The sequence below is a fragment of the Amaranthus tricolor genome, chromosome 1 (genome assembly GCF_026212465.1).
Source record: "Amaranthus tricolor cultivar Red isolate AtriRed21 chromosome 1, ASM2621246v1, whole genome shotgun sequence".
Taxonomy (NCBI): domain Eukaryota; kingdom Viridiplantae; phylum Streptophyta; class Magnoliopsida; order Caryophyllales; family Amaranthaceae; genus Amaranthus; species Amaranthus tricolor.
Genome location: NC_080047.1, coordinates 41,382,130 through 41,408,160, shown reverse-complemented (window position 1 = coordinate 41,408,160; position 26,031 = coordinate 41,382,130). Strand labels below are relative to the sequence as shown.

The 26,031-nt window shown below is 35.6% G+C and overlaps 3 protein-coding genes across 6 annotated transcripts; 1 reads left to right on the top strand and 2 right to left on the bottom strand.

The window, feature by feature from the left end:
- Nucleotides 1-2,381: 2,381 nt before the first annotated feature.
- LOC130813764 (adenylosuccinate synthetase 2, chloroplastic-like) lies at nucleotides 2,382-6,420 on the bottom strand. The gene is made up of 4 exons (XM_057679631.1): nucleotides 6,017-6,420; nucleotides 4,103-4,795; nucleotides 3,153-3,464; nucleotides 2,382-2,963 (listed from the first exon to the last, which is right to left on the bottom strand). Exons 1-4 carry the CDS (start codon nucleotides 6,320-6,322, stop codon nucleotides 2,793-2,795), a joined length of 1,482 nt encoding a protein of 493 aa, XP_057535614.1. The 5' UTR covers nucleotides 6,323-6,420; the 3' UTR covers nucleotides 2,382-2,792.
- Nucleotides 6,421-7,415: 995 nt separating this feature from the next.
- Nucleotides 7,416-16,565, bottom strand: LOC130813737 (uncharacterized). 4 transcript variants are annotated; one of them, XM_057679606.1, is made up of 15 exons: nucleotides 16,243-16,565; nucleotides 14,724-15,066; nucleotides 14,274-14,367; nucleotides 13,918-14,104; nucleotides 13,575-13,821; nucleotides 12,863-13,084; nucleotides 12,700-12,786; nucleotides 12,488-12,622; nucleotides 10,506-10,619; nucleotides 10,150-10,397; nucleotides 9,935-10,015; nucleotides 9,566-9,797; nucleotides 8,816-8,914; nucleotides 8,525-8,710; nucleotides 7,416-7,857 (listed from the first exon to the last, which is right to left on the bottom strand). In XM_057679606.1, exons 2-15 carry the CDS (start codon nucleotides 15,036-15,038, stop codon nucleotides 7,759-7,761), a joined length of 2,346 nt encoding a protein of 781 aa, XP_057535589.1. In that variant the 5' UTR covers nucleotides 15,039-15,066; nucleotides 16,243-16,565; the 3' UTR covers nucleotides 7,416-7,758. The 4 variants fall into 4 exon arrangements, with proteins under 4 accessions (XP_057535589.1, XP_057535580.1, XP_057535597.1 ...); XM_057679597.1 differs by having other exon boundaries at nucleotides 14,724-15,062; XM_057679614.1 differs by lacking the exon at nucleotides 10,506-10,619 and having other exon boundaries at nucleotides 14,724-15,062.
- Nucleotides 16,566-17,193: 628 nt separating this feature from the next.
- LOC130815539 (1-acyl-sn-glycerol-3-phosphate acyltransferase 2-like) lies at nucleotides 17,194-24,060 on the top strand. Its single transcript, XM_057682029.1, has 11 exons — nucleotides 17,194-17,537; nucleotides 17,893-18,015; nucleotides 19,590-19,629; nucleotides 20,532-20,605; nucleotides 20,777-20,836; nucleotides 21,995-22,072; nucleotides 22,164-22,322; nucleotides 22,595-22,720; nucleotides 23,240-23,332; nucleotides 23,406-23,492; nucleotides 23,586-24,060. Exons 1-11 carry the CDS (start codon nucleotides 17,457-17,459, stop codon nucleotides 23,832-23,834), a joined length of 1,170 nt encoding a protein of 389 aa, XP_057538012.1. The 5' UTR covers nucleotides 17,194-17,456; the 3' UTR covers nucleotides 23,835-24,060.
- The last annotated feature ends 1,971 nt before the right edge of the window (nucleotides 24,061-26,031 follow it).

Here is a 26,031-nt window from a genome sequence, read left to right as displayed (position 1 = left end):
AGAGTCATTTTTTCCTTAGCACTAATATGTCTCTTTCATTCTTTTTCTTTTTTTATTTTATTGAAACATTCACTTCTTGACATTAAATACTACATTTAAATTGCACACAACCTATTTATGAAAAAGCATTGCCATGGTCATTGGAGTTCTTGGAGTTTTTCCCCAAACTAGAGATTTCTTTTAACAAAGATGAGGAGTGATGAGTTTTACAAAAACATATAATTTGAAGAACCAATTATCCCACAACTTGAAGAAGCCAAACAAAAGAAGGTAATTAATCAAATATTTAAAAGAACTTTTGAAAGATGAATGTTTTGATAGTCGATAAAGGATTGTGTGAATGGTCTAATGACCAATTCTTGATCATAATTGTCAACATAATAGTGATAATTGGGGATTCACTGTAGTATATGACGAAGGATATGATTATGTGATTGCATTAGAGATGTTCCATAGCATGATTGAAGTAAATATCATTCAAGAATCAGTAACGTGTGATTTAAAAATTGATCCTCAAGAATCTTTAAAATGTCGATCATATGAATTCATGTGCAAAAAGTAAGTTGGGTTCTTAAGGCTTTGTTCATATGGATGGTGATTTGGTTAATTGTGTGATTGATGACATGAGTGAACATGATTTAGATAAAAATCATGAATGTTTTGTAGCAATTGAACCTGAAAATTTATTTTCAACATATGGGGAAATTCTTGAAGTTCATTCAATTGAAAGTTTTTATTCTCCAAGCTAAGAATCTACAAAGAGAAACTCATCAAGGGGGTATTTTATTAAGAGTGCAATCAAGCTCCAAGAAGGTTAAAAGAAGATATGAGATGTACAAGAAAAAGAGAAAAGTTTGGGCAGAATATACTAAAGTAGTGCTTGACCCATCTTGGTTGTTAAAAATCAAGAAAAGGAAGACTTCGTTGCATGTTTTTAGTTTTATTCATGAAGTGATGAATAAGTACTATAAAGATGCCTTGTTACTTGATCATTATCAACAATCCGAGTCTCAAAATCACAATGTTACTCTTAAAATTCAAGCAAATTTTGGGGAAAATGGAAGTACCGTAGCACAATTTTCAACACAAATAATGTTACTTGCTCATTTATTGGCAAAGAAGGTTCAACTTATAATGAGTTTCAGCTCTGGTGCTCGAACTCATTTGGCATGGAATAAGAAAAGACTGATATATGTGGGTTTTCTGTTGACAAGGTCTTATGGTAAAGAGATGCAAGATATTGATCTTACTTCATTTCTCATTTTTTGTAGTGTTTAGTTTTAATTAAAAGTTGTCTTGTATTTTTGTTTAGATTTCTTAACATAGACTTGAGGACAAGTCTTTTGAAGGGGAAAAGTATGTTATAGGTACATTTGGTGATAAGATTGTAATTAGTTATAAGTGGATGTTTGTGTTAGTCTTAGACTCTTAGTAGTATAAAAGGGGACATAAGGGTGTATTAGAGTTTATGAAATAACATGAAATAAAATAATATTCTTCTCCTCTCTAAATTTCTTCTCTTTTTCCTTTCTTTCCTATTTACATGGTTGCTTGAGAGTCAACATTCATAACACTGGAATTGCCCACCCTTAAAGACACAACCTGCATATTATGGTGCTATGCAATGAGACTTTGATGGTCGTATATTTGGTTACAAACAACACATTTTGCCCCTAGTGCAAAATGTCTCTAATTAAGGGTGCTCTTTTTAGGGATCCAAGACCTTTTTATTTATACTCCCAAACTAAGCAACTTTTGTAGATGGATCATAACTTTATACCCCTTTTATCCTACAGTTTCCACAATTTCTGATTTATGATTAGGGCGTGCCTCTCTAGGAAGTTTGAACCAATTTCCGTGTGGCCCTAGATGGGATGTGACTCTATTGACTCAACCCAAGTATCAAATCAACTTTAAAACAATAATTTAATGAAAATTCGAGACTTAGACTTGTAGGTATTGAAATTTTGGACTCATTTTACATTTATGGTCTAATTAGGTTTGAAATTGGTGTCAAATGAGTATAAAATATATCTAAATTGATTAGAACTAATTTAATTCATGGGAATTAGGGTGGGTTCGAGTTGATATGAAGACCTTGGACAGACTCAATATTTGGGCTTGGACTTATACCTAAACATATTAGATTCTTAAAATTTGACTCAAATCCTAAAATTAATAGGATCTTAAATTTATAACCATTCCTAATCTATATTAGATAGACAAAAATTTAACTTTGTTACGGCCAAAATACACTTATGGTGAGTTTGTATAAAAAAAAGAAATAAGCTATGTGTATTTATTGTTCTCCTGAATTTAGTGTAATAATAAAGTTTAGTTTTAATTCGAAATCCCAAGCCCAGCCTTAGAGACATCGCATGTGTAGTCAAAACCCATCCTCAAACACCTCCACAAAACTCTCTTACATCATTTCAAAAACACAAATTTTTGTATGTTTACCATAAGCTGCGCTTCATGGCTCATATAGGAGTGGAATAACTCCACTAATACAAATCATCGACATATAGGTTTCTTGTTTTGACCTGAATCTAACTTGAAATAAGTGGCCCGACAAAGAGCAGACTACAAAGTGCTTGGCATTTGTAATACAATACATGATATAGGAGTACTACACAAAAATTCATGTCAATAAATTGTGGGTTTGTTTGCTTCCAAGTTTATCTCCTTGAAGTTATAAGCAAAGGGAAATTCTAAATGAACCAAAATCGTCTTTCCCTCCACTCTTTCCAAGTGCAAAAAATTGTTATGCAATTATCCACTCATTATACTCGCTACTTGTAAATGAGTGCATCCCGACCAGGACCGACACCGATGTAATGAACAGGTACGCCAACTAATTCTTCTATCCGTTCAACATAGCGACGAGCTGCCAATGGAAGATCGGCATAATTTCTAATTGATGATATATCAATCTGCCACCCTGGTAGAACCTCGTATTCCACCTAAATCAACAACAAAAAATAAACCGAAATAAGGAATTGAATCATATCTCAAAAAGCTCGTAAATCCAATTCAACTCATCTCCCTAAATAACACTACGGAGTTTGATTTCCTGAGACACATGTTCATACTTCATGACCAATAAAACACTACGTTTATCGAGTTGATAACATTTAAAAAGAACCACTCACCTTTAACCGTTCAAGAACACGTAGGTCGCCAGGGAAAGATTTGATTGGTGTTCCATCAACATCCTTGTATGCAACACCCAAATGGATCTCAGGAAGATCAGATAGAACATCTAATTTTGTCAGATTCATGGAAGAGAAGCCATTAATATCGCAGCTAAATTTTAACGCAACAACATCAAGCCAGCCACAGCGACGAGGACGGCCAGTAGTTGTGCCAAACTCTTGACCAGCAAACCTAAGCAGATCCCCACTCTGACCCAATATCTCCGTAGGGAAGGGGCCTGAGCCGACACGTGTGGTGTAAGCCTTTACCTGAAATATACATGATTGTTAGGAACGTATCCTGGTCAAACTAGCGGCCTGATTTAATGAGAATTCCTTGAATAAAAATTTAATGCAGCAAATAAAAACCAAGTCCCCCCTTATGTTCCATCTGTATAATACTCCAGTTTCCAGCAACCATTCCATCAAACGGCCATGATGTTTGCTTCATAGGTCAATCAATCAAGGGTCAACCAGAAACAACCTCTTTGCTTTTACAAAGCTAACGGTTGTGTACATTTGACTCCTCAAACTCCACATAGCTGGGAGCCCAAGTGGGACTTGGGAGCCACTTAACGGCATTTGGGTAATGAAATTTGTACAATCTCTGGATAGTCTGACTTCACCCATCATCTCTTCTCGATCACCCTTGTACCCGATGAGCTACCTTGCTTAGTTGAGCCCATAAAATTCAGTAAATGGACACAGCAAATGACCCAACATAGGATCTTAATTGCTTAGATGGCAAGCAAGATGCAAAGAGAGACTAACATAATCCATGTAACTTCCACTCAAAGTAAAATTTCAAGCTTCCCTCCTATGTAAGATTGTAAGCATATTTGTAAATCCATATTGAAGTACATTGAACAGAAGTATCAAGAAAGTATAATAGCAAAAGATAAACTTACTACTCCGATAAGATCACCAACAACGCGAGGGGCGATACCAAGACCAGTACAGATTCCACCAGCTGACGGGCTAGAGGAAGTTACAAAAGGATAGGTTCCAAAGTCTATATCCAACATAGTAGCCTGACCACCTTCAACCAAAATCTTCTTTTTCTGCGAGATTGATTCATTCATGACGAGAATAGTATCAGCAATGAACGGCTCTAATCTCTCAGCAAACCTTTTGTACTTTTCCACTTCTTCCTTGAGCATTCCTGGCTCGTAGTGAAAATCTTTAAATCTAGAAGCTGCGTCCAACAATAAATTTTCAAGCTTCTGGGGAAAAGTATCCATGTGTCTAAGATCACCAACTCTTATGCCATTCCTAATCACCTTGCTTGAATAAGCTGGGCCAATGCCTCTCTTTGTGGTGCCAATGAAGGATTTAGCAAGCTCAGCTTCTCTAAGACCATCCACTACTTGATGGAAGTCAAACAGTAAGTGAGCACGATCAGAAACCAATATACGGCCGTCGCAAGAGACCCCATTGGATTCGAGGCCATCAATTTCTTTGAAAAGTCCAGGTAGATGCACCACAACTCCATTTCCAATGACACACAATGTTTCCTCATTAAGAATACCAGAAGGGACTAAATGAAGGGCAAACTTTTTCCCCTCAGAATTATAGATGGTATGCCCAGCATTTGCTCCTCCCTGACATAAAAATAAACAGGACAAAAGTTTTTAGGATTCATACATAGAACCATTAAGGTATCAATTCAAAATTGCGTCTCGTGTTTGCCATTAGAATCAATGAGAAGAACTTGTAATCATCTAACGCAGAGCAATAGCGAATAGAACACCCCCCCCCCCCCCCCCCCCAAGAAAAATGTGTGTATTTCATTCCAAACTTGTTAAATGAAACCTTTATTCTAAAAACTTCTAGGTTATTAAATAAAATTTTAAGAATATTCACCCACACCAATCTCAACTCGTTAGAAGTTTTACTACCTATTAGCTTAAGACAAAGTACAAAAGAAAACAATAATACACTATCAGTATATTACAAAGGTTTTTATAGAACAATATCTAGATTCAACGCTACCAATCTATCACTCACACAAATAGTTTTGAATTCCTCGAAACCATCCAACAGAACCATCAACGATACCAGAATTGTACTTGTAAAGCACAAACAAACGTGAAGGTGATGATAAGGGGCCTCCTTTGGTATGTGGTCAATGGTCATTAAATCGCAACATCCCAAGAAGTTATGGTACAGACTTACACCAACAGCCTTACTCACCCCAAATATCTCCCATCACCAAATTAAGACACCCTAAATAGCTTGAGTAACCATTTTTTGGCTGTAACATTGTGTAATGCATACTCTAAGCCTCTAATCTCCTCTCATGTCGACTATTCAATACAAGACATACAAGTCTGAGTAACATAGACAACATTTACATGAATGACGTAGAAATAATTATGCTTGAAGTATGCAAGGATAAAAAAATCATAAGCATCTTTGTTTTACTGATTTTTTTAGCTTACTTACAACTAAAGATTACATCAAAAATCTCCATAATCTCCATAAAATTTATTCAAAAAAAATCACAAACCAGTACACAAAAAATACTTCTAAGAAATTATACTTCCTAATCCAACAAATCATCATCTTTTCAAAAGGGTGTCAAATCATTAGCACATAATCAAAAAATGAGGTAAAACACCAACATGTAATTACTTTCACATAGATGAAACAAGTAAGAAACCTTCAAAGTAAGATAGATTTCACGCATAAATTTCAAAAAAAGTTGTCCATTTAACATACCCAATTCTAACTTATCATTAAAACATCTTATAAATTTTGGGAGTTTCAATTTTTAAAACAGAAATTAAAATCTTAATATAATTCGGAAAAAAAGAGAGGACCTGACAACGGGCGACAACATCGAAATGTTGAGCCAAAATATCAACGAGTTTGCCTTTACCCTCATCACCCCATTGACAACCCAACACACCAGAAACCTGACTCAGCCCGTCGATTCTACTCACTGGGTCACGAGTCACCTCATTGACAGGAGTGGATTTGAGAGAAGAACATTGCACGGCCTTCCGGATAGTTCCAGAAAGATGATACTGGCGACAAAAAGGAGATGCCTGGAATAGTTTGTAATGAGTTGACCCGGTGATATATACCGGATTTCGGTCGAGTCGCAGGGTTGAAGAAGGGTTCATTTGTGCGATGACGGAAGATTAGCTTTCAGAGAAGGAAGGAAAGGATGGTGGGTAATGGGTATAAGCAAAGAAGGCCTTTAAAGATTATAAGAATTTGTTCTCATGATTATTTGAAATAATATTTTTTTATAGAGTCGAGTCGAATATAAACTCTTAAGGTCTAAGGGTTGGATTTGGGTTGAATCTGAGTCTAAAAAATGTAGATTTGGATCTAGACTTGACCTAGAATCATGCACTTAGATTCGACCCAATCCCTTAGGGTCTAAAAAAGGTGGATTCAGGTTGAGTTGGATCTAGATTCTTAAGGTTCAAGACTCATGTCCGTCCCTGGTGCTACTACAATGCAAATGCTATTTTGCAGCCACAAAATAGTTTTTCTTCAAAAGTGACTAAGCACAACTCCGTTTCGAGTGTGCTTCGTGTCCTTAAAACAAGAACAAAGTGGAACTTCCAACGATATCTAGGTCGAGTTTTCTTAAAAAAAAACTAAGAAGGTGCTAGGAAGAGCTTTGTATGCCCTCAGACGAGCGCATATTATCAGAACCTAAGTTTTAGCGAAGCCATGACTTTTGGGGAGCTTGAGGAATGTTTCCTCTAAGCCATTTGAGGTCTCGTTAAAGGTATAAATGAATACCTAAGCACTTGAAAGAAGTTGGCATGTTAAAGAGTTCAAATCCCACCGAGTGAAGAGCATTGAGAGATATCTCTCATCATTGTCCTTCCTTCCAAATCCTTGGAGCTTTTGATTAGGCACTAATAGAAGGCCGCATATCATCTATCTATAGGAAAAAAGAGCAACACAAATGGTCTTGGGTACTTATTTACTTAAGGATCATCATCAAAGCCATTAATACCGAAAAATGAATGAAAAGCTAGCCATCATCATCATCATTATCATCATACCCAGTGTATGTCGCCCAAAGAAAACTATGTTCAAAATCTGAGGAGGGAAGAAAAGCAGCCACATAAAGAGTCCCTCAACTCGAGAAAGGAAAACAAAAATTTCTGCAACGAGTAGAACCGGATGAAGCTGAAGCTAGCTCTGCAAGCTTATTCTTCACATCAACTATGAAAAAATTATTGCTTCGAAAAATGATATAAACCTTGTCAAATGAATTATTGCGAGGACAGGAGCAATGCCATATTGCGTATACATTGTGATAATATCTGTACAAATGTGCTTCCTATGTTATATAGTTCTAGCTATCGATACAAAAGTAATTATGTTCATTTGTAGTCCCAAATCCATGATCCCTCACTTTTGTATTGTGTTCTTGAATCAGAATCTCGTTGATATCAAGCTGCATTGAGGTTGCTGACTTCAAGCTGAAAAAAGAACTTGTGGTTGTTGATGTATTTTCACTGTTTATTTATCTGTTACCAATATCAACGTTTCTCATCAAGTCAGTATTGTTTGTAGAGCGGAACTGATCCAGTTAGCCTTTCGCCAGGCATTCTTGGGGTAGACCAGAAGCCCTCCTTAAGTAAGGAGCTTGTTTCCTCCAAGGGTCGTTATGCAACTTGTAATGCAAAACCTGAGTAGAACGAAAACGATAAGTCAATATCTGTTACATTAACTTTTTGGTTGGCTTTTGGCTTATTAGTTGGTCAAACAACCAAAACAAGTGTTTGATAAATGACTTTTAAATCAACTGAAAAGCTGGCTTTTAAGCCAAAATAAAAAAGCTACTCCAGTTGGCTTTTTTGTTGGCTTTTAGCTTTGTTGACCCACTTTTTCTCTAATAAACAGTCAACAGCCAAGACCTTAATTTACCAAATATCTCAATAAACAACAGACCTTTTCAGCTAGCTTAAAAGCCAACAAAAATAGCCAACATTTCCTGCTGGTCAAACAAGCCAATTAAAAAAGTCAACAACCAACAACAGCCGGTTGCCAAACACCCCCAACAGCTAACAAACTTGCCAATAATTTCAGTTGGTCCAACTAGCCACCAACTCCAGCCAATATCATTTGCCAAATTGACTTAATATCACATCATTGCAACCCGGGGTAATTGAAAGAGACTTGTAGTTTAGAAGATGGGCAATTGAAACTAAAACCATAGCTTGGAGGACTAGCAAATCATCAAGTAAAAATTGAGAACTGGAAGACGAGCAAAGGAGTGGATCAAAACACTTGAATCATGAGAACCATCCAATGTAGCAAGAGGCACAAAAGTAGCGAAATGTCAAATTATCTACCTGTATAAGTGTTGCAAATGCATCATCTTCAGTTAATTTCAGTATCTCTGCAGCCCAATCATCGACATGACCAAAAACAGATTTCTGCCTCTCAGCCTCCCGCAAGACGGAATCATGATACAAAAACCGCTGCCAAATTCTCTGAATATTAGCCAACTTAAATTCTATCTCTGTCTTATTAAATGCCTACATCAAATGGTACAGAATCACTAGTCAGACACAGCCAAAATATAATATGCACAAATGGGAGTACTTATAGAGAGTGGAAACACCAAAATGGAAGAAAATTACCCTTAGAACCTTTATCAAGTTCGGAATTTCATCCTCGCTAATCCTCACAGCAAAACTTTCATAGTTGAGGACATTTTCATATGGAAGAAAAATGCCATCCTGAACAATCAAAAATCGATAAAACTCACATTTAGAGAACCATTGAATATTTGAGAGTTGTGGTAAGTTTCAAATTTTACGCCATGCAAGCTTGTATTATTTAGCTCTGATTAAAATAAGCCTAAGAATCCTACCCATATGCATTCATAGAATATGGGTGATCGATTAATCAACCAGCTATCCAACATAAATCACAAAACAAGCAAAATCAACCGTAACAAGAACATCTTGAAGGCAATTAGAAATTTCAGAAGTGGATTTCGTAGCCTTGTTTGGCCCAAGAGTTTCTTATGAACATCCTTCTGACTGAATATATTTTTTCGAACCACATGACGTATGGCATAATACGCTGAGATACATGGCTTTTCTGCGAATGATTAATGGTCTGTTGACTGATAAAGAAAGCAGTTATATCCCATTTTGCAACAATTTCCATTTCCATTTCCATTTTTGACGAAATGATTCCAGATGTAACTTGATGCAACACAGTTCTTAATAACATACTAATTCATGAGAAATTAAACCCCTCCCCTCCTAAAACTATTTTGCATAAAGGTGGCTGCTTATCTCGCATTTTCACTATCAATAGACACTGCCATTTATCAGAAAAATGGTCGAGAAATTAGTAGAAAGCAAGAAGACGAAACTTACCTGGATAATCACAGGAATGCATCCATGGAGGATGCTATCTTCCATTCTACCACTCCACCCATCTCCAGGAAAAACCCCACAGAAAACAGAACTAGCCAATTCTTCTTTATATTTATCAGAGCGTAATGGCGTCACGATTACATCTTCCTGGTGCTGCCTGCCCAGCTTCCCATCTTTATTAGGACTTGAACCAAATTCTTCAGCTAATTTTTGTCTAATGCCCATGCTATATCTGTATTATATACAAAAAGAAACATATTTAAGCCAATAGATCAACTGAAAACCACTAGAATGAGTATCAAAAAGAGAAATTTTTGAATATAATCAGGCCACTTGCATTCCAATGCAGATCCAACACAAAGAACTTACGTAGCTTGTGGTCTGCCAAGCTCATAGGATGGCCCGAGATTCCCGTTAAAGTAGAAAAGTGTCCTCCTCTGTTCATGAGGCCTGCAGCAGAAAGTGATTATGACACATGTAAGCAAAGCAAAAACCTATCAGGAAAAATAATCACTTAATCAGCATGATACTAAGAAACTAAACGAAAAAGAACGTTAGCAAAAAAAATCTCTTCAGCTGTGCACCTTGCCCAAAGTTTAGCCTTAAAAGATTCCCCATCAGGCCGTTTCCAAGCAGGAAGAACTAGATCTTTGCTAGGGTCAAAACAGGGGTGGTTGCCTCTTCTATCAGGGGATATGCCATCCCAGTTGTCTGCCCAGTAGGCAGTAGTTGAATGCTTATGTTTCGTATTTGTGTTGCCCCAGTGAACCAACATCACGCTGTTCCATATCTCCTTAGGAGCATAGCAAGCACCTTCATCCCATGAGAAAAACTGACATAAAGTACATAACAAAGATTAATTCCAACCCACTCATACTCTCCAAAGCCCAGTATTTCTCTCATGAAAATTCTTTTTTAGAAGCTCTGGTTCACACCATACCCAAATATGGTCTTTTCCAGATGAACGTTTCCAATAAGGATAATGTTTTACAATGTGATCATATGCCTTCTTGTAGAACTCCAAAGTGAAGGAGCTCCTCACACCTCTATGCTCCTGCCATTTCACAAATGAGAGCAAAAATCAACGAAAATAGATTGATGAGCATGAGCATCAATTTCATCTAAAACATTTCCCATTTTTCCACACTCAACCATATACAGCATGGTAAAAGGATGCACAAGAGTTCCGAATTACTTGGAGATGGAGTACACATATTTAAGTTTTTATAGTCCTAGATAAATGAGGGTTACCCATTATCATCGAGACAATGTGCCATACGATACATAGAAGTACAACAAAAGGATTTATCAGATCAACCGACACATGTGACCGACCCATATCTAAAACATTTTCAAGGCGCCTGTATTTATAGTTAAACAACCATCAGATGGTGATGAGAAAAACAAATCATTGTGCAAAAATACAATAACGGTTGCGGTTGCAGACACTGACACATTAATATCGTAGCGAGGTAATGCGGTTATCGTATTGCCAAGTTTAAGCCTAAACCATGAAATATAGCTTGAAACAACCTAAAAAGTGGTTTTTTACACCTGTACGGTACGGGCAATATCAATCGGTAAATTTCAAAACCTTTACGATACGGCCAATACGATACAATACGACCTTGTTTTTCACGTATGCAACGAATGGAAAGTTACACCAATGAACAACTATGGGTGTGGTTAGGATTCTACTTACACAGGCAACAACATGAATCAATTCAACCACCCAGATCTTGCTCCAATTTGGGGAAACTCTACGAGTTTAAGTAATATGCCAAACCAAAACCAAAATCCAAATCCTTCAACATATCGGAAGCAATTCTAGCCTACTAGTTCCCAAGACAAATCCACTCATCCTCAAATAATAAACCAGGTTACTATTAATTATGGGCATGGTCAATACGAACATTTAGTACATTACAACCTACTATCAAGCGATTCGTATTTTGTGAACATGAATACATATGGTTCTGTAAACCATATTATCATTTTAATATCAATGTTGAAGAACAAAAACCTCATCAACACTCATTGTGGTGGTGAATGTGATATATAAATTATGTGGACTCTAAAATGTAATTATTGTAATCTTTATATGATTGTGTTAAATTTATATAGTAATCTTTATATGATTGTGTTAAATTTTAATGCAACCAATTATTTTGGTTTATACTTTATATAGTAATCTTTATATCATTATGTTAGCTTAATTATGATGCTAGTTATATTGAAGTCATTGTTGATAATCTAAATAATATGTACATACATAGGCTTAAGGTATAAGCCATCAACACTCTAAGTAACAATCTTGAAGCCTAAAATATAAAATAGTTCTAGCAACATCAACCTATTAAAATTTCAAAAATACCCATCAATTTAATTATTACAAATCAATTTAATCACAGTTATTGAAAAAATTAGCTATTAAATGACATAATTAACTAGTTAAAGGATAAATTTTCAACAACAGAACCTTATATAGTGTGTAATGTATTTATAATATTTATGGGCATATTATTGCATAATAGTAGTTGTTCAACAAAAAAAGAAAGTATAAGTTCAAAAACCTCTTATGTGGTTTCTTTCTAAAAAATTAACGTTGCAATGGCCACATCCGCATAATTACTCCACAGCCGATTTCCGAGACAAGGCGATCATATTCGCAAACGCGTCCACAACCATAATATTTTCCATGGTAAAGTAAGGCCTCCCAAAATTTTTTATGGCCTCGCAATATAGGTGAGTCGTTGCCCAAACTAAGAGACTAAGACGTTTGATACAAAATCAAAATGTTTAAAAATACCAATTTAAAAAGGCAAACTACTTCAAAAGCTCAAAAAAAAAAATACAATATAAAGCAATATATAATGGGAAAATCGATTAACAGACATAAAGTTATAACTGCATTCCACTTGCCTGCATATTCAGGTGGGGAGCATCATCACCACGAGTAATGAGGCATGAATCAAGAATAGGAACAAAGAAAAAATCTGCTTCATCACCATTCAGTGTTCTATATGGACTAGCTAAAATGCTTTCATAAAATGCCATCTGCAAGAAAAGAGAGGGCTTATAGCTTCTATGACCATCGAAATAATTGATCAGAATTGAAAAGATTCACATAATACCTGTGCACCATAAAGTTGTTCTGTCCAAACTGTAGCATTTCTATGATCATAAAGTCTATTTACACACTGAAATTTGAAATGGCGTCCCTGTAAAAAAGGCATAAAGCTAAGCAAGTTGTAATCAGAAAAGTGCAGAACAACAGAAAGCAATGTGCTCACCTACCTCAAGGAGAAGACTATTGAATTCTGGGGGCAAATCATAAACATATATCAATGGCCTTTTCTTTGTAACGAGAGCACCAAGCTCATCAATAGTTTCAGCAGCATGTTCATGACCAGGTCCAGGCAAATCAATGTGAGCAGGACGTAACCACTGAGGCCAGTCACTGATTGATGCTGAAACTGAGGGGATACTGCAATCAGCTCCATACCATCCTCCATGACACTATCCAAAACAAATATTTTTTAAAACACGCTAAATCAAGCAGCATTAATAGAATCCCAAATGTGGTTGGGGTTGCAGTGAAGGTCATAAAACCAGATTTGCGGTCAATGAAGATGACTTTTCAGTTGTCACGACCAATATTGTGGTTGTGCTAACCTTAAAAACCTAAACAATGCAATCGTGGTGCTTATATTTACACTATGACATGAAACCACTTACCATGAGAATTTAACAGTAAACTAGCCGTTAAGCAATCAAGGAAGAAGGTAGGATATAACACTCTCAAACTCGGGAACTATTATTCTTTGATTAATTTATTTATTAGTCATTAATCATGGACCTTTGTTGTATCGCTCTTATGTTTTGTACACATTTTGTGAAGGAAAGAAAAGAACAAGAGATACGAGAGATAGAAGCATTCATGAGCCTTCCAAGTACGGCACAATAGGCTCTTTAGTAGCTTGCAATAAAAAATCTATGATCATAATACCTGACAAAATCCACCACGGCAAAATCCATGGCCTGAACACTGATTTATACAGGCTGACATAACAGGTACTTCGCAAAACTGCCCTATGCGTCCATCATATTTACAATGACATTCTTCTTTAAATTTTGCCTTGCCAGCATATGCTTCTCCTGGGTCCACATTGCACCATCCTGGCACGCTTCTATTTGTTGTAAACACATCCGTATCAGGTTTTCCCCAGTCAGTCAATTGAAGTATAGAACTTGCACTGGAAAGATACAAAAAATTGCAAAGTGAATCATCATCTTGCAGACTTGCAGTGAATAAAATATAGAATCGAAATGAGTTGTTTGTACTTCCTTACTTTTTCTTAAACCCACAATGCTCAGCCACGGGACGATAAGGATACTTTGTACCTTCTCCACAAAAACACATAGCTCTTGTTGTATCACACTGACCCGGGCAAATTGAGACAACAAACCGACCATAGGGTAGATCCGGGGTTACAGGATAGTTGCAAGCTAGGTACAGTATTTCTGAACATTGTTCACCTACGCCATGAAATGAAGAATATTTTAGAACTCACTACATGGAAGGTTGGGTAAAGACCGAATTCAGATACCAAGCTAAACTGAAATAAATATTATTGTGTATCCTAACACAATATCTTTAAAATGGTTAAACAAGCAAATTACAACCAGTAGGAGGGAAAATACTAACCGCTATATCCATGAAAGCAACGACATTGTCCAAGTTCATGATTGCAAACACCTCGACCACTGCAGAAATTTTTGCAGACCTTCCCACTAATTTTCTTCATGCAAAGTTGACAAAAGTACAACACTTAGAGCGGAAATAATAAGCTACTTCACAAAAAGGTTCTAGCTTTCTAATGTCTATTGGACAAAAAAGGAAACAGGAATCGAATGTGATGGCAAGAGATACCATGAGTTATGACTGCATAAACAACTGCTTTATGAGTAGAAACAATTTGGAGGTATCCATTACATTTATGAAAGGGATTCGGCTACTCATAACCAACACTAAATATTGAAATGAGTTAAGTAAATCCCTTACTTGAACCTTAAAACGCTCATACCAAAGTACCAAACACCGCCTAAAAGTTTCCAAATGAAGAAAATCATATTAAATTGTTGATGAGATCAATACCTCAGTGATACTTATTTCATTAACAACTGAATCACAACCCAAAAGCCACTGTCCTATTTCAGCTTTCCAAGGAGCACCATGATAAACAACTGCCTTATGTAAATCAGCAGGGAAGCGACAAGACAAGCTAAGCCCCGATTGGGAAGCTTGAATATTATGTGGAATGCATGTTGTTTGAGCTTGCTTTACACTAAAATAATTTCTAGTAGATCCCCACGGTGACAAAGAGAATTGAGCAAGACATATTAACACCACAACTGAGCCAACAGCAACAAGAAGTAACCAAGAGCAACTCCTCTTGTGCATTACCAACATCACCTATCAAACCACTCTTTGACCCTGTCTTGTGGCGAAAAGATTGATCAAAATTCAAAAGATTGGACCCATTTTATAGGTTACAAGTCAAATCAATCAAAAAAGAAGAATTAAATAGAGGGTTGGCCCATAATTACATGGAATGTGGAAAGTAGCCACGTTCCGCGATCTGGGAACGTTTGTCCCCAATCATCATGAAAAGCGACTCAAATCGCTCCAGGTGATGTCTCGGTGTAGAAGACCTTTTTTAAAAGGCATTTGGCCTTCATTTATAAATTAAAGAAAAAAGAAGGGAGAAAAAAAAAACAAAATGCCAAGAAGTCTAAAAAATTCCACTTGAAAATAATTTCTTAAAGCAAAATAATCATTTTAATTTAATTTTGTTTTCAAATACATATTTATACATAATGTATCCCGCACCCAATCATTCCCGAGTCACTCTAGGTTGTGTTCCGTGTTCCTGCTCCCCCTTCCAAACCGAATGACGTTCCAGCCTTCCAGGTGACAATGGTTTGGCCAAATCTTCTCTTTCTATATACACTCCAAAGAGGAGCTTGGGATCAAGCCATTGAAGATGAATAGACAATATGATGCCCAATAACATATTACTCCTAATTTGCAAGTAGTAATAGAAGACTTGTGTCTATGCATGCCACTTTACTTGCTCAAACATGCACACTACTATTAGTATCACCTAATTCTACCAAACAAAGCAATCAGTTGATCAAATCAATTCATCTAATCCATTATCATTAGGGCTTTACCTCAACAAAACCCAAGTTTCTCGTCCATATTGTCAACTTCCGAATTCCCTCTAGCTCTCTTTGACCATTCAATAAATAAGTTCTACAGCAACTATAAACAAAAATGTTTTTAAGGGGGAAAATTCCCTTTAGCTACTCAAAGCATGCAACAAATCCACATTAGGTGCAGCCGTTTGATCAAATGGGAAATTTTAAGTTCATCTTAGTTACAGAAATCTATTGTTATTCATCATTTAAAAAAATTATCTTGACTAATCAAATCAAGTAAACAACCCATTACCCAAACAAGGTTTCCTGAGGCAAATATGAATTTGATCACATGGATAACTCCAAAAACATGCTAATCACATAAAATCAACACAAAACACCATAAAAAAGAAGCTAATCATAATTACCGAAACGGGGTACATGCAAAGTTAAAGAAATACTGAAAGACTGACCTCAAGATCCGATTTCGGCCTTGTGGGTGATTGGGAAAATGCTGAATTCATAAGTGAATGGAAAGAATTTATGGAATGAATTTTTCCACATAAATCTCAATGAAAAGGACAAAATTTGAGAAAAATGAAGCCGAAATTTAATATTATTGCAGAGATTGAAGTGTATACTCCTCTGTCTCTAATATTCAATAGAAAATCTGGCAAGGCAGTACTGTGAAATGGGTTTGAACTTTGAAGGGTGGTAGTAGACTAGTGTTACGAAGTATAAATGATGAGCTACAAGTACTCTTGAGAGTTCATTATTTTTAGAAGGGAAAATTAATGTGTATTTCTATTTCATCATTTAAAAATAAGATAGAATATATGAAATATAGTAGGATTATGTCTTTTGTTTTAAATAGAAATATGACAAATTAAGTAGAACATGCTAAAATAAAGAGGCGTATAATCATTAACATACTTAAAATAGTAAATGAGGCAAGATTAATGGAATAGAGAAATATTGAAAATATGGCAAAGTGAGAGGAACAAATGAAGTAAATAAAAATTGGCTAAAATGGTGGCCGATTCTAAATATAAAAAGCGTAGCCAATATAATAAGACGTATGAAAAAGAAAATTATAACTATTTTGATGATCAAACAAGTAAATTTTGAGTTTGAACTGAAAAATAAAAATCAAATTACTTACAATCAAATTTGACATTATTGAAACTTTAAATCGTATACCGAACTTTCAACGATAAGTTGATTATCCAATTTCCATGTGCAGAAAAGTTTAAAATAAATCCAATAATATAAAAATTATCCAAAATTATAACCAAATTTCCCAATATACCAAATACAAAGTCAATCCAATAAATTAAATGAACACTCATTGCCCACCTGAATTGGGAAGCTAATTAATTTACAGTTGGGGGATTTATTATGGGATGATAAAGTCGCCTTATTATTAATATGAATATTCATAATGAAATCCATTCCTGTAAAATCATGCCAATTATGGGGATGAGAAAGTCGCCTTATTATTAATATGAATATTCATAACCAAACGACTCTATAATCCTTGGTCCTTAGTCTTTACTCTTTCTCCTTCACGCATTCATCATCTTCATCTTCTTCTTCGTCGTCGTCTTATTCTTCTTCATATTTCCTTAATTCCGCGTAAATCTTGTGTGAGTAGTGAATAGTGTTGTTGGTTAAAGAAGGTCCATCAATGTCGATTCCAGCTGCGGCTGTGATCGTACCTTTGGGCCTTTTCTTCTTCATCTCTGGCCTCTTCGTTAATTTCTTTCAGGTTCTCTCTTTTTCTTCTCATTGCTTCTTTTTCAAAAACCTTTTTCCCCATCTTTTTACCCCTATGTATTCATTATTTGACTTTAGTTTCTAGTTTGCTTGATTCATTTGTTATGGGTTTTATATTTGTTGTTTTGGGTAGTTCTACTTTGAAGCTTAATTTCCGTTCTTTTGAGTTAAACTTTGGAAAAATCGCCTCTTTTAGTTCCAATACAATTCATAAATCTTCTTGTTTTATTGGATTATTCAAATTAGGTAGTAAATACTCGTAATTTTAGTACTATGTAAAATGGTATGGGAAAAGATTTGATGTAGAAAATTAACTTTTCATTAATCATAAGGTGTTTTTCTTTCAGGCAATTTGTTTTGTTCTTGTGCGGCCATTTTCGAAGAATACTTACAGAAGAATCAATCGAATTATAGCGGAATTATTGTGGATAGAGCTTGTTTGGCTGGTTGATTGGTGGGCTAGGGTTCAGGTAATTTATGATAGCTTATTTTTGCCAATTTGAAATACATTTATAAATAATCACTATATCTTTTGTTGATGAATTTGTTATATTTTGTTACTAATGTAAAAACAATGGACATTGGGATGATGGTGGCCTCGGGTTATTCGAGTCTTTACACCATATTTGGATGTGAGGGAATGGAGTGAAAGGATTCCGTTTCCTTCATTGGATTACAAAAGGGAGGGAAGGGAATTGAAGGAGAGAGCCGACAGCTCCTTACATTTTGTACTAAACAAATGCTTTCATTTTTTGGAAGATTTTGTAGGAAAAAACATCAACATATTTCCCCTTTTCCCCCTTCCATTATTTTCCTTTTTTTTTTCATACTAGTGTTGTTAGCTGACCCGTATGTTAAGATTAAGGCATTGACATTATTGTTGTAGTAGTAGTAGCATCCTAATTATTTGAATTATGGATGTAGTGTTTTGTACATTCTTGCTAGAGAATCTTTGGAAGGTTTTTTACTTGGTTAATTTTTACTTAAATCGTTGCTATTGTTGTACTATTTGTTAGGAGAATGTTGTTACGAAAGAACGGGAAAGTTCAAGTTACGAAAGTTATTGGATGTGGAAAATATGCCCTCGTTGAGTTTGTAAGTTCAGGGTAAAGGGTTGATCTTATCATATTTATGTGCATATTTAAAGAGCAAACATGCTGCCTTATGAAGTTAACTAAAATTAAAAATAATCCTTGTTTGGGTAATCTGTTATGAAAGGTCTTGTACTACCAACATGTTGCAATCACTAGTGCAGACAATAGTAATCTATGGTGGGAAATTTTAATGGTTGAATGTTGTTAAAGCCTAAAATTTTTAATGGTTGAATATTGTTAAAAAGAACGCTGGGAAAACTGAAGATAAGCTATGAGGCAAGAATGGAAAATGATTTGAAAGATTTTGATTCACAAATTGACATGGTAGAAAATCGAAATGATTGGAGAAAGAAATTTCATGTGGACGACAGTTGAAATTGATATATTGCTTCCTATAGCTAACCTATTTTTTGTATAGCTAATCTATCTTTTGGGAGCAAGACTTTGAGATTGTTGTAACGAGCGCAATAGTAAGAATATTGAATGATTGAGAAGTTGATGACTTTAATATGAGGTGTAAAAAAGCAAAGTTGTGGGAAGTTGATGACTACAATGACTAAAATGGTTTGGTTTATGATTTTTATCCGAATAACTTTTGCCCCTAATAACCTTACAGTGTTCGAAAATTGTATACCTTTATTCTGTACAGAAAAATTTGAATTTCTTGATTTCTGTAGTTTTCTAGTATCATGAAAATGCAAATTTTGCTTGTTTTTTTAATTCTGATATAGATTGAAATCTAATTTGTTTTTACAAGGATTAATGGGAAATAACATCATTGTTGTTACAAGAGTAAGGTTGTATTCATTCAACCCTCCAAACTTCGCCTAGGTGGGAACTATAGAAAGGTGTTCGAGTAACAAACTCATTGATTGATTGAGATCTAATGGTATTCGGATAATGGAATCATTGATTGATTGAGATCTAATTTATTAGCTTCTGTTATGCAGATCAAAGTTTTCGCAGATACTGAGACATTCCGGCAGTTGGGTATGTACAAATATTTGTGACAAATTCCGATTAAACTTAAGGTATTGATATGTATTGGATGATTCATTATAGTTTGTAAATTTGTATGCTCGAAATCCGACTAGCATATTCAACCCTTGAATCACAGTGTTTCAAAAGGACAACCTTGCAAAGTTGACAAACAATTTTCATCTAATTACTAGACAATAGATGGACCCATGTTCAAGTGGATTATCTGACTCCGACTGATTATTACCAAGTACACAAAATCGTCTAAAGCACCTCAATCAGTTTGAGGAAATTCAAGAGCTTTTAACAGTGGTAGAGCTTTCAATTCAAGAGCTTTCAATTTTCATCCAATACTATATTGTCTATATTTTTTCTCTCATGCAACCCTATTTGCAACTTTTGTTCCTATATCAAATTGACTCCTCGCAATTAAAGGTGGTAGAGCTTTCAAGTTCCAGGTGACAGTTGTTTGACTACACTATTCACCTCTTATTTCCTTTTAAGATCATATATGTGTCTGAAATCTGCTAGTCCCTCGTTGGAAGTTTTCCTTTTGTTTCCAAGTTTTTGGTATCCCCAAACATTTTTTACCATGTTTACTCTTGCAGAAGTGATGAAATTGAATGAATTGGTGAAGGATGCCACCCGCTATTTTATTCCATGGACATAACAAACTTGTGATTATGATTAACCTTTATGTTAGGGAAGGGAACGAGCATTAGGCTTGCATAGAAATGATTGGAAAGTGACTGATTTTGTTTGTTTAGGTAGTTTGAACTAGCTAAGCTCGCTAGTTTCATAATGTTCCTAGGTTTTTTCTAATGCAGATTGGTCTTTAAAATTAGTTCTAAATCCACAAAGTTTTGTCAGACCCTTCTGCTTGGCTATTAATGCAATTGTTTGCAATTTCACAGGCATAGAGCATGCATTAGTGGTATCAAACCATAAGAGTGACATTGATTGGCTGGTCGGATGGGTGTTGGCTCAGGCAAGTATTTCTGTTGCTGTTTTAGAAGCCTGTTAATTCAAATCAACTAAAACTTAGACCTCCCATCTACATTACTATTCACTTATATATTATACTTCTATTTAAAATTTAGGACATAAGGATTTGGTTCATATTATTAGCTCCTCAGCTGATCTAGCGTACTTGTGACAGCGGGCAGGTTGCCTTGGTAGCGCATTAGCTGTTATGAAGAAATCATCAAAGTTACTTCCTGTAAGTAATTTTCCAAAACATGACTTCTATACATGCTCCACTGCTATGATTATTAGATGCGTAGTTAAATTATTTGTTATCTTTGCCATTTATTTGTCTATATATCTTGTCCTATGTTACTCGGACTCTTCATTTTGTTTCACGTACCCGTGTCCGATCCTTAATGTTCGGACATTGGTTTGACACTTAGACTCTTCATTTAGGCGTTAAATTGAATATTTGGACGTATCCAACACTTGGACACGTACCAGTATCCGACATTAGTACCCGAGTCCAAATAACATAGATCTTGTCATCATTTTTTTAATGTGAAGTTGGTGGTTAATTATAGCTAAAGGTTTAAACTACATTCTCTCCCTCGTATACTTAGTTTTCTGTGCTTCATACATCTGTTAAGATTTAATCAGTCCATTGCAATTTGAGTTTATTCTTATAATCCAAAATCTATTTTTCAGGTTGTATGTGTTGCTTTATATCCTCACATTGTTGGGATTAAACCATTAAAGCTTGAGCTATTCTTATGAGAGACCGTCTCTCGGTGAGACGAACTCAAAACAAGAAGCCCATTTACTAATAACTTTTATTAATTAAGCTCACCGAGAGACCGTCTCATACAAGAATGTGTTAAAGCTTTGGCATTGTTGTGTGGTGTTGTTTTTGCTGATTCATAATCTCCTCAATATGCTATTCTGGAAAAACAGTTTAATGCAAGTCTGGCTGCCCATTGAACTAAAACAATTTTTGTGCACTCGCAACTTTTCTGTGGTCTAATTCTCCTCAATATGCTCTCCTGGGAATACCAGAAATTATATGCATATTCTGTTGGAAACCTATCTGAGTGTTAAAGAGATAATTTAACCAATCCTGCTTCACCATACCATGTTTTCTGAGTAGTAAATTCTTATATAGTGAAAGTTTGAACTGGGCAGGGAGTGTATGTGTATATATGGTATGGTACGCGCTTTTTTTAAAGTTTATGTTCTTTTGGATTCACACTTTTTCCTCTGGGAAACTAATTACGTCTGATATTATTTATCAAGAATTTTTTCGCTCCCCCTATCATTTTGGCAGTGTTTTATTTGGTAGAAAGTTTCATTGACTGCTATATTCCATTAATTAACCTTGTTACAACTTTTTATGCATTGATGATTTTTGCAGGTGATTGGTTGGTCGATGTGGTTCTCCGAGTATCTTTTCCTTGAGAGAAATTGGGCCAAAGATGAAAGTACATTGAAGGTACTTTTATATGAAATGGGAATTAATATGCATGTACCTTGTCTCTTGCAATCCCACAATTTCTCACATGAATCTGTTGGTTTACCTGCAGTTAGGTTTTCAAAGGCTAAAGGACTACCCTCTGCCTTTCTGGTTGGCTCTGTTTGTCGAGGGCACTCGATTTACACAAGCCAAGCTTGTAGCTGCTCAAGAATATGCTATTTCTCAAGGCCTCCCAGTTCCTAGAAATGTCTTGATCCCACGCACAAAGGTTTTTTTCTCCCTTATTGTGCAGCCCCTGAGTTCCATGATTGGGGTGCCAACTCTGCTAATTGGGTCGTTGAGGGTGTGCGAGGTGATCGACCGCACAGGGCCCCTCTTTCTCCCGTATATGAAAAAGTTAATGAAAAAAAAATATGTTAAGTTTATTAATTAAAATAAATATATTTACTATAAATAAGACGCAAAATCAAAGTTTTGCACAGGACCCCCAAAATTTTCAAAATGGCTCTGCTGCTGATCTCATTCATATTTCGAATACAGGGATTTGTAGCAGCAGTTAGTCATATGCGTTCATTTGTCCCTGCAATTTATGAAGTCACGGTAGGCATTCCAAAAAGTTCACCACAACCTACAATGATGAGGCTGGTCAAAGGACAGTCTTCTGTGGTAAGCAATAGTCCCTTCATTGCCAGGATTGATCTTCCCTATATGTCATGTATCATACTTTATAGGGTTTGTTTGGCAAATGGATTTAGTTGGAGCTGTTGGCTAGTTTAATCTGGTGGAATTTTTAGCTGATTTGCTAGCTATTAAGCCAGATTTATACTATAAAGACCACTGTTATGGAGATGTTTGATAAAATTATTTGTTAGTTATTGGTTGTGTACTATTGAATAAGTGGGTCAAAAAGCTGAAAGTCAATGAAAAAACTATTCATAGTAGTGTCATAATTCGAGCTTAATATCCGTTTACCACACTTTTTTGGGTTGTTTGTCCAACCAAAAAGTCATTAGCCAAACACACCCGTAATTTCGATGCATATTCTTGTACTCGATATATCATTAAAGGTCAAAACATCGCAAGTTCTATAGTTATTGTTACAACGATTAGAATATTATTTGCCGAGTATCTGGCTGTGAGAATAAATACATAGGTAAAGCCGATTTTTCTCTCCAATTGCTGTAGGTTCATGTGCATATCAAACGACACAATATGAAAGATCTTCCTGAATCAGATGATGCCGTTGCACAATGGTGTAGAGATGTTTTTATCGCCAAGGTATGAGCTGTTCATCTGCTATCGGAATATTTTTATCCAAACATGCTTCATGGGCTTTTTACCGGAACAATAGGATGCATTGTTGGACAAGCATAAAGCCGATGATACTTTTGGGGATCAATTATATCAAGATATTGGTCGACCATCGAAATCTCTTGTGGTAAAATCAATGGCTAAAAAACCCTCCTACTCATGGGTGCTAATTTTCAGTATCTCGCTGATATGTTTCACTCCTACGTTTACTGAATTGCAGGTTATTACAGCTTGGGCAGTAACGATTGTGTTCGGAGTGTTCAAGTTTCTTCACTGGTCAGCTCTGTTATCGTCATGGAAAGGAATCGCCATTTCAGTTGTGATATTGGGAGTAATAACAGCTCTAATGCAAGTATTGATACAATTCAGTCAGTCAGAACGCTCAAACCCGGCTAAAGTAGCCCCGGCAAAGTCCAGAAACACAGGAGAATCATCGTTGCCTGACGTGAAGCAAGATAAACAGCACTGAAACGATAGCATATTCTTCACACGATCTCACTCACAGTTTGGTTTTTCCATATACAAATGAGGTATGTTACTTAATGTATCACCTATTATTACTCTTCTTCAGATCTGTTCATGGCTTCATTTTCTCATTAGTTCATATATTACGTTCAGTCTGCTCAAGATATGTATTCTATAACTTTATATTACCATGACTGTTAGTTATGTAATAGCTACATAGTATTGGTATTCATTTGGCACATACAAGAAAGATTTATTTTTCTCTTGTCTGTAACGGATTCGACAACCTTATTTCAATATCAAAAAAAGAAAGGGAAACGAAGAAAACCATGTCATGTAATCAATGAAGACTGTTCTCTAACGACTTGGTTAGGCCAAGCTCGGTATGCTTTAGATTACTTGTCTCGGTTTGGAGCTCGTCACAAATATATTATTCGACATTTGCCTTCTTTTGGTAGTATACCAAACATCGCAAACTTTAGTAATCTGACCTTCAGCCCAGCCCATAAAAAGGTTAAGGCTTGACAAGTTTGATTTTTTTTTTTTTTTTTTTTTTGCGCCTGTACTGGAGGGTTGCACATATATGGTTGTCTCATTGGAAAATTGTGAAAGAAGCACTCCTAGCTTGTAATGGTACACCACAAAAGGCCTAGAAAATGTTTTCCTTGTAGTGGTCTTATTGGAGAATATTGACGTGGAATTGAAAACGGGGTGGGTTACGAGTCAAAATTTTTGGGTCAAGAACCTCTGATTTATAGTTGAATTCTGAGTTAATTTTGAGTTAATTGGATCAAAATTTAATAGTTTAGTATATATTTTTTTGAGACTATTTTCTAACAAATGGAAGAATTGAAAACGGGTCAGGTTACGAGTCAAAAATTTTGGGTCAAGAACCTCTGATTTATAGTCGGATTTTGAGTCAATTTCGAGTTAATTGGATTAAAATTTTAACAGTTTGGTATATATTTTTTTGAGACTATTCTCTAACAAATGGAGTTTGTGTCTTAAGATTTTAGGTGCCTAACTTGCATTCTACCATAATATAATTAACTCCAAAATTTTGATTTATTTGAATTCATCCAAAAATCTTTGTTTTGTAGAGAATTCATTTTAGTTCTTTTTGAAATCATTTTGAATAATTCCGACTAACTATCTCTACTATTGCCGATTAATATAATTTATATGGCTCCTCTTCCCCATGTATTTAAGGCTCTTGACTTAATATAATTGTCAGGTTATTAAAGAAAGTTGCCAATAACTAAGATGAAAGAATGTGTAAACCTATATTTTGTGATATATCTTTTCCGTCAATATTTGTGTACAATATATCCTTATAATAAGGATATGCTTTAACAAACTAATTAAACTTAGCCTAAAATCATACCGCAAGATAATATTACCATATAACTAATATTTCCAGTATTCTAGAATAATGCCATATAATAATGTTGCCATATAACTAATATTGACATAAATCACAATATTTCCAAATATTCCCAATACCCCCCTCAAGTTGGAGCTTGAGGATCAAGAATGCCCAACTTGGAGAGTAACAGATCAAACTGTTTCTTGCCAAGAGCCTTTGTGAAAATATCGGCCAACTGAGACGATGTAGGAACATGAGCCGGAGAAATCAAACCTTCACTAATCGCATCCCGGACGAAATGACAATCCACTTCAATATGTTTGGTTCGTTCATGAAAAACAGGATTCTTTGTTATATGTAGGGCAGATTCACTATCACAAAATAACTTAATAGTTTTCAGATGACTGACACCCAAACTTAACAACAAGGCCTTAAGCCACTTCAAATCACAAGTTAACGCAGCCATAGACCTATATTCGGCCTCTATCGAAGAAAGAGAGACAGTAGGTTGTTTCTTGGTTTTCCAAGAGACAGGAGATTGCCCCAAAAACACGAGCCAACCAGTAAGTGACCAACAAGTGATTGGACAAGCAGCCCGATCTGAATCACACCAACCCTGTAGAGTTAAATCACAGTCTGCGCTTAACAAAATACCCTGGCCTGGGGTACCCTTCAAATAACGAACCACTTTTAAAGCGGCCTCCCAATGCTCAATTCGTGGTTCCTGCAAAAATTGAGACAATATATGTACGGAATAGGCTAAAATTCGGCCTGGTTACTGCAAGAAAAATAAACGTCCAACCAACCGACGGTACACTTCTGGATCAGCTAGAAA

Bases quoted from the DNA above. Each gene is read 5' to 3' on its own strand.
- LOC130813764 (XM_057679631.1), bottom strand. From the start codon at position 6,322: ATGAACCCTTCTTCAACCCTGCGACTCGACCGAAATCCGGTATATATC. The intron at 4,796-6,016 runs GTCCTCTCTTTT...TTTTTATGTCAG, and splicing joins ATGTTGTCGCCCGTTGTCAG to GGAGGAGCAAATGCTGGGCA. The intron at 2,964-3,152 runs GTGAGTGGTTCT...TTGTTGATTTAG, and splicing joins GTGTTCTTGAACGGTTAAAG to GTGGAATACGAGGTTCTACC.
- LOC130813737 (XM_057679606.1), bottom strand. From the start codon at position 15,038: ATGTTGGTAATGCACAAGAGGAGTTGCTCTTGGTTACTTCTTGTTGCT. The intron at 14,105-14,273 runs GTTAGTATTTTC...TTCATGGCGTAG, and splicing joins TTGCTTTCATGGATATAGCG to GTGAACAATGTTCAGAAATA. The intron at 9,798-9,934 runs GTAAGTTCTTTG...TATATAATACAG, and splicing joins CTTGGCAGACCACAAGCTAC to ATATAGCATGGGCATTAGAC.
- LOC130815539 (XM_057682029.1), top strand. From the start codon at position 17,457: ATGTCGATTCCAGCTGCGGCTGTGATCGTACCTTTGGGCCTTTTCTTC. The intron at 19,630-20,531 runs GTATGTACAAAT...GCAATTTCACAG, and splicing joins TGAGACATTCCGGCAGTTGG to GCATAGAGCATGCATTAGTG. The intron at 22,323-22,594 runs GTTTTTTTCTCC...TTTCGAATACAG, and splicing joins TCTTGATCCCACGCACAAAG to GGATTTGTAGCAGCAGTTAG.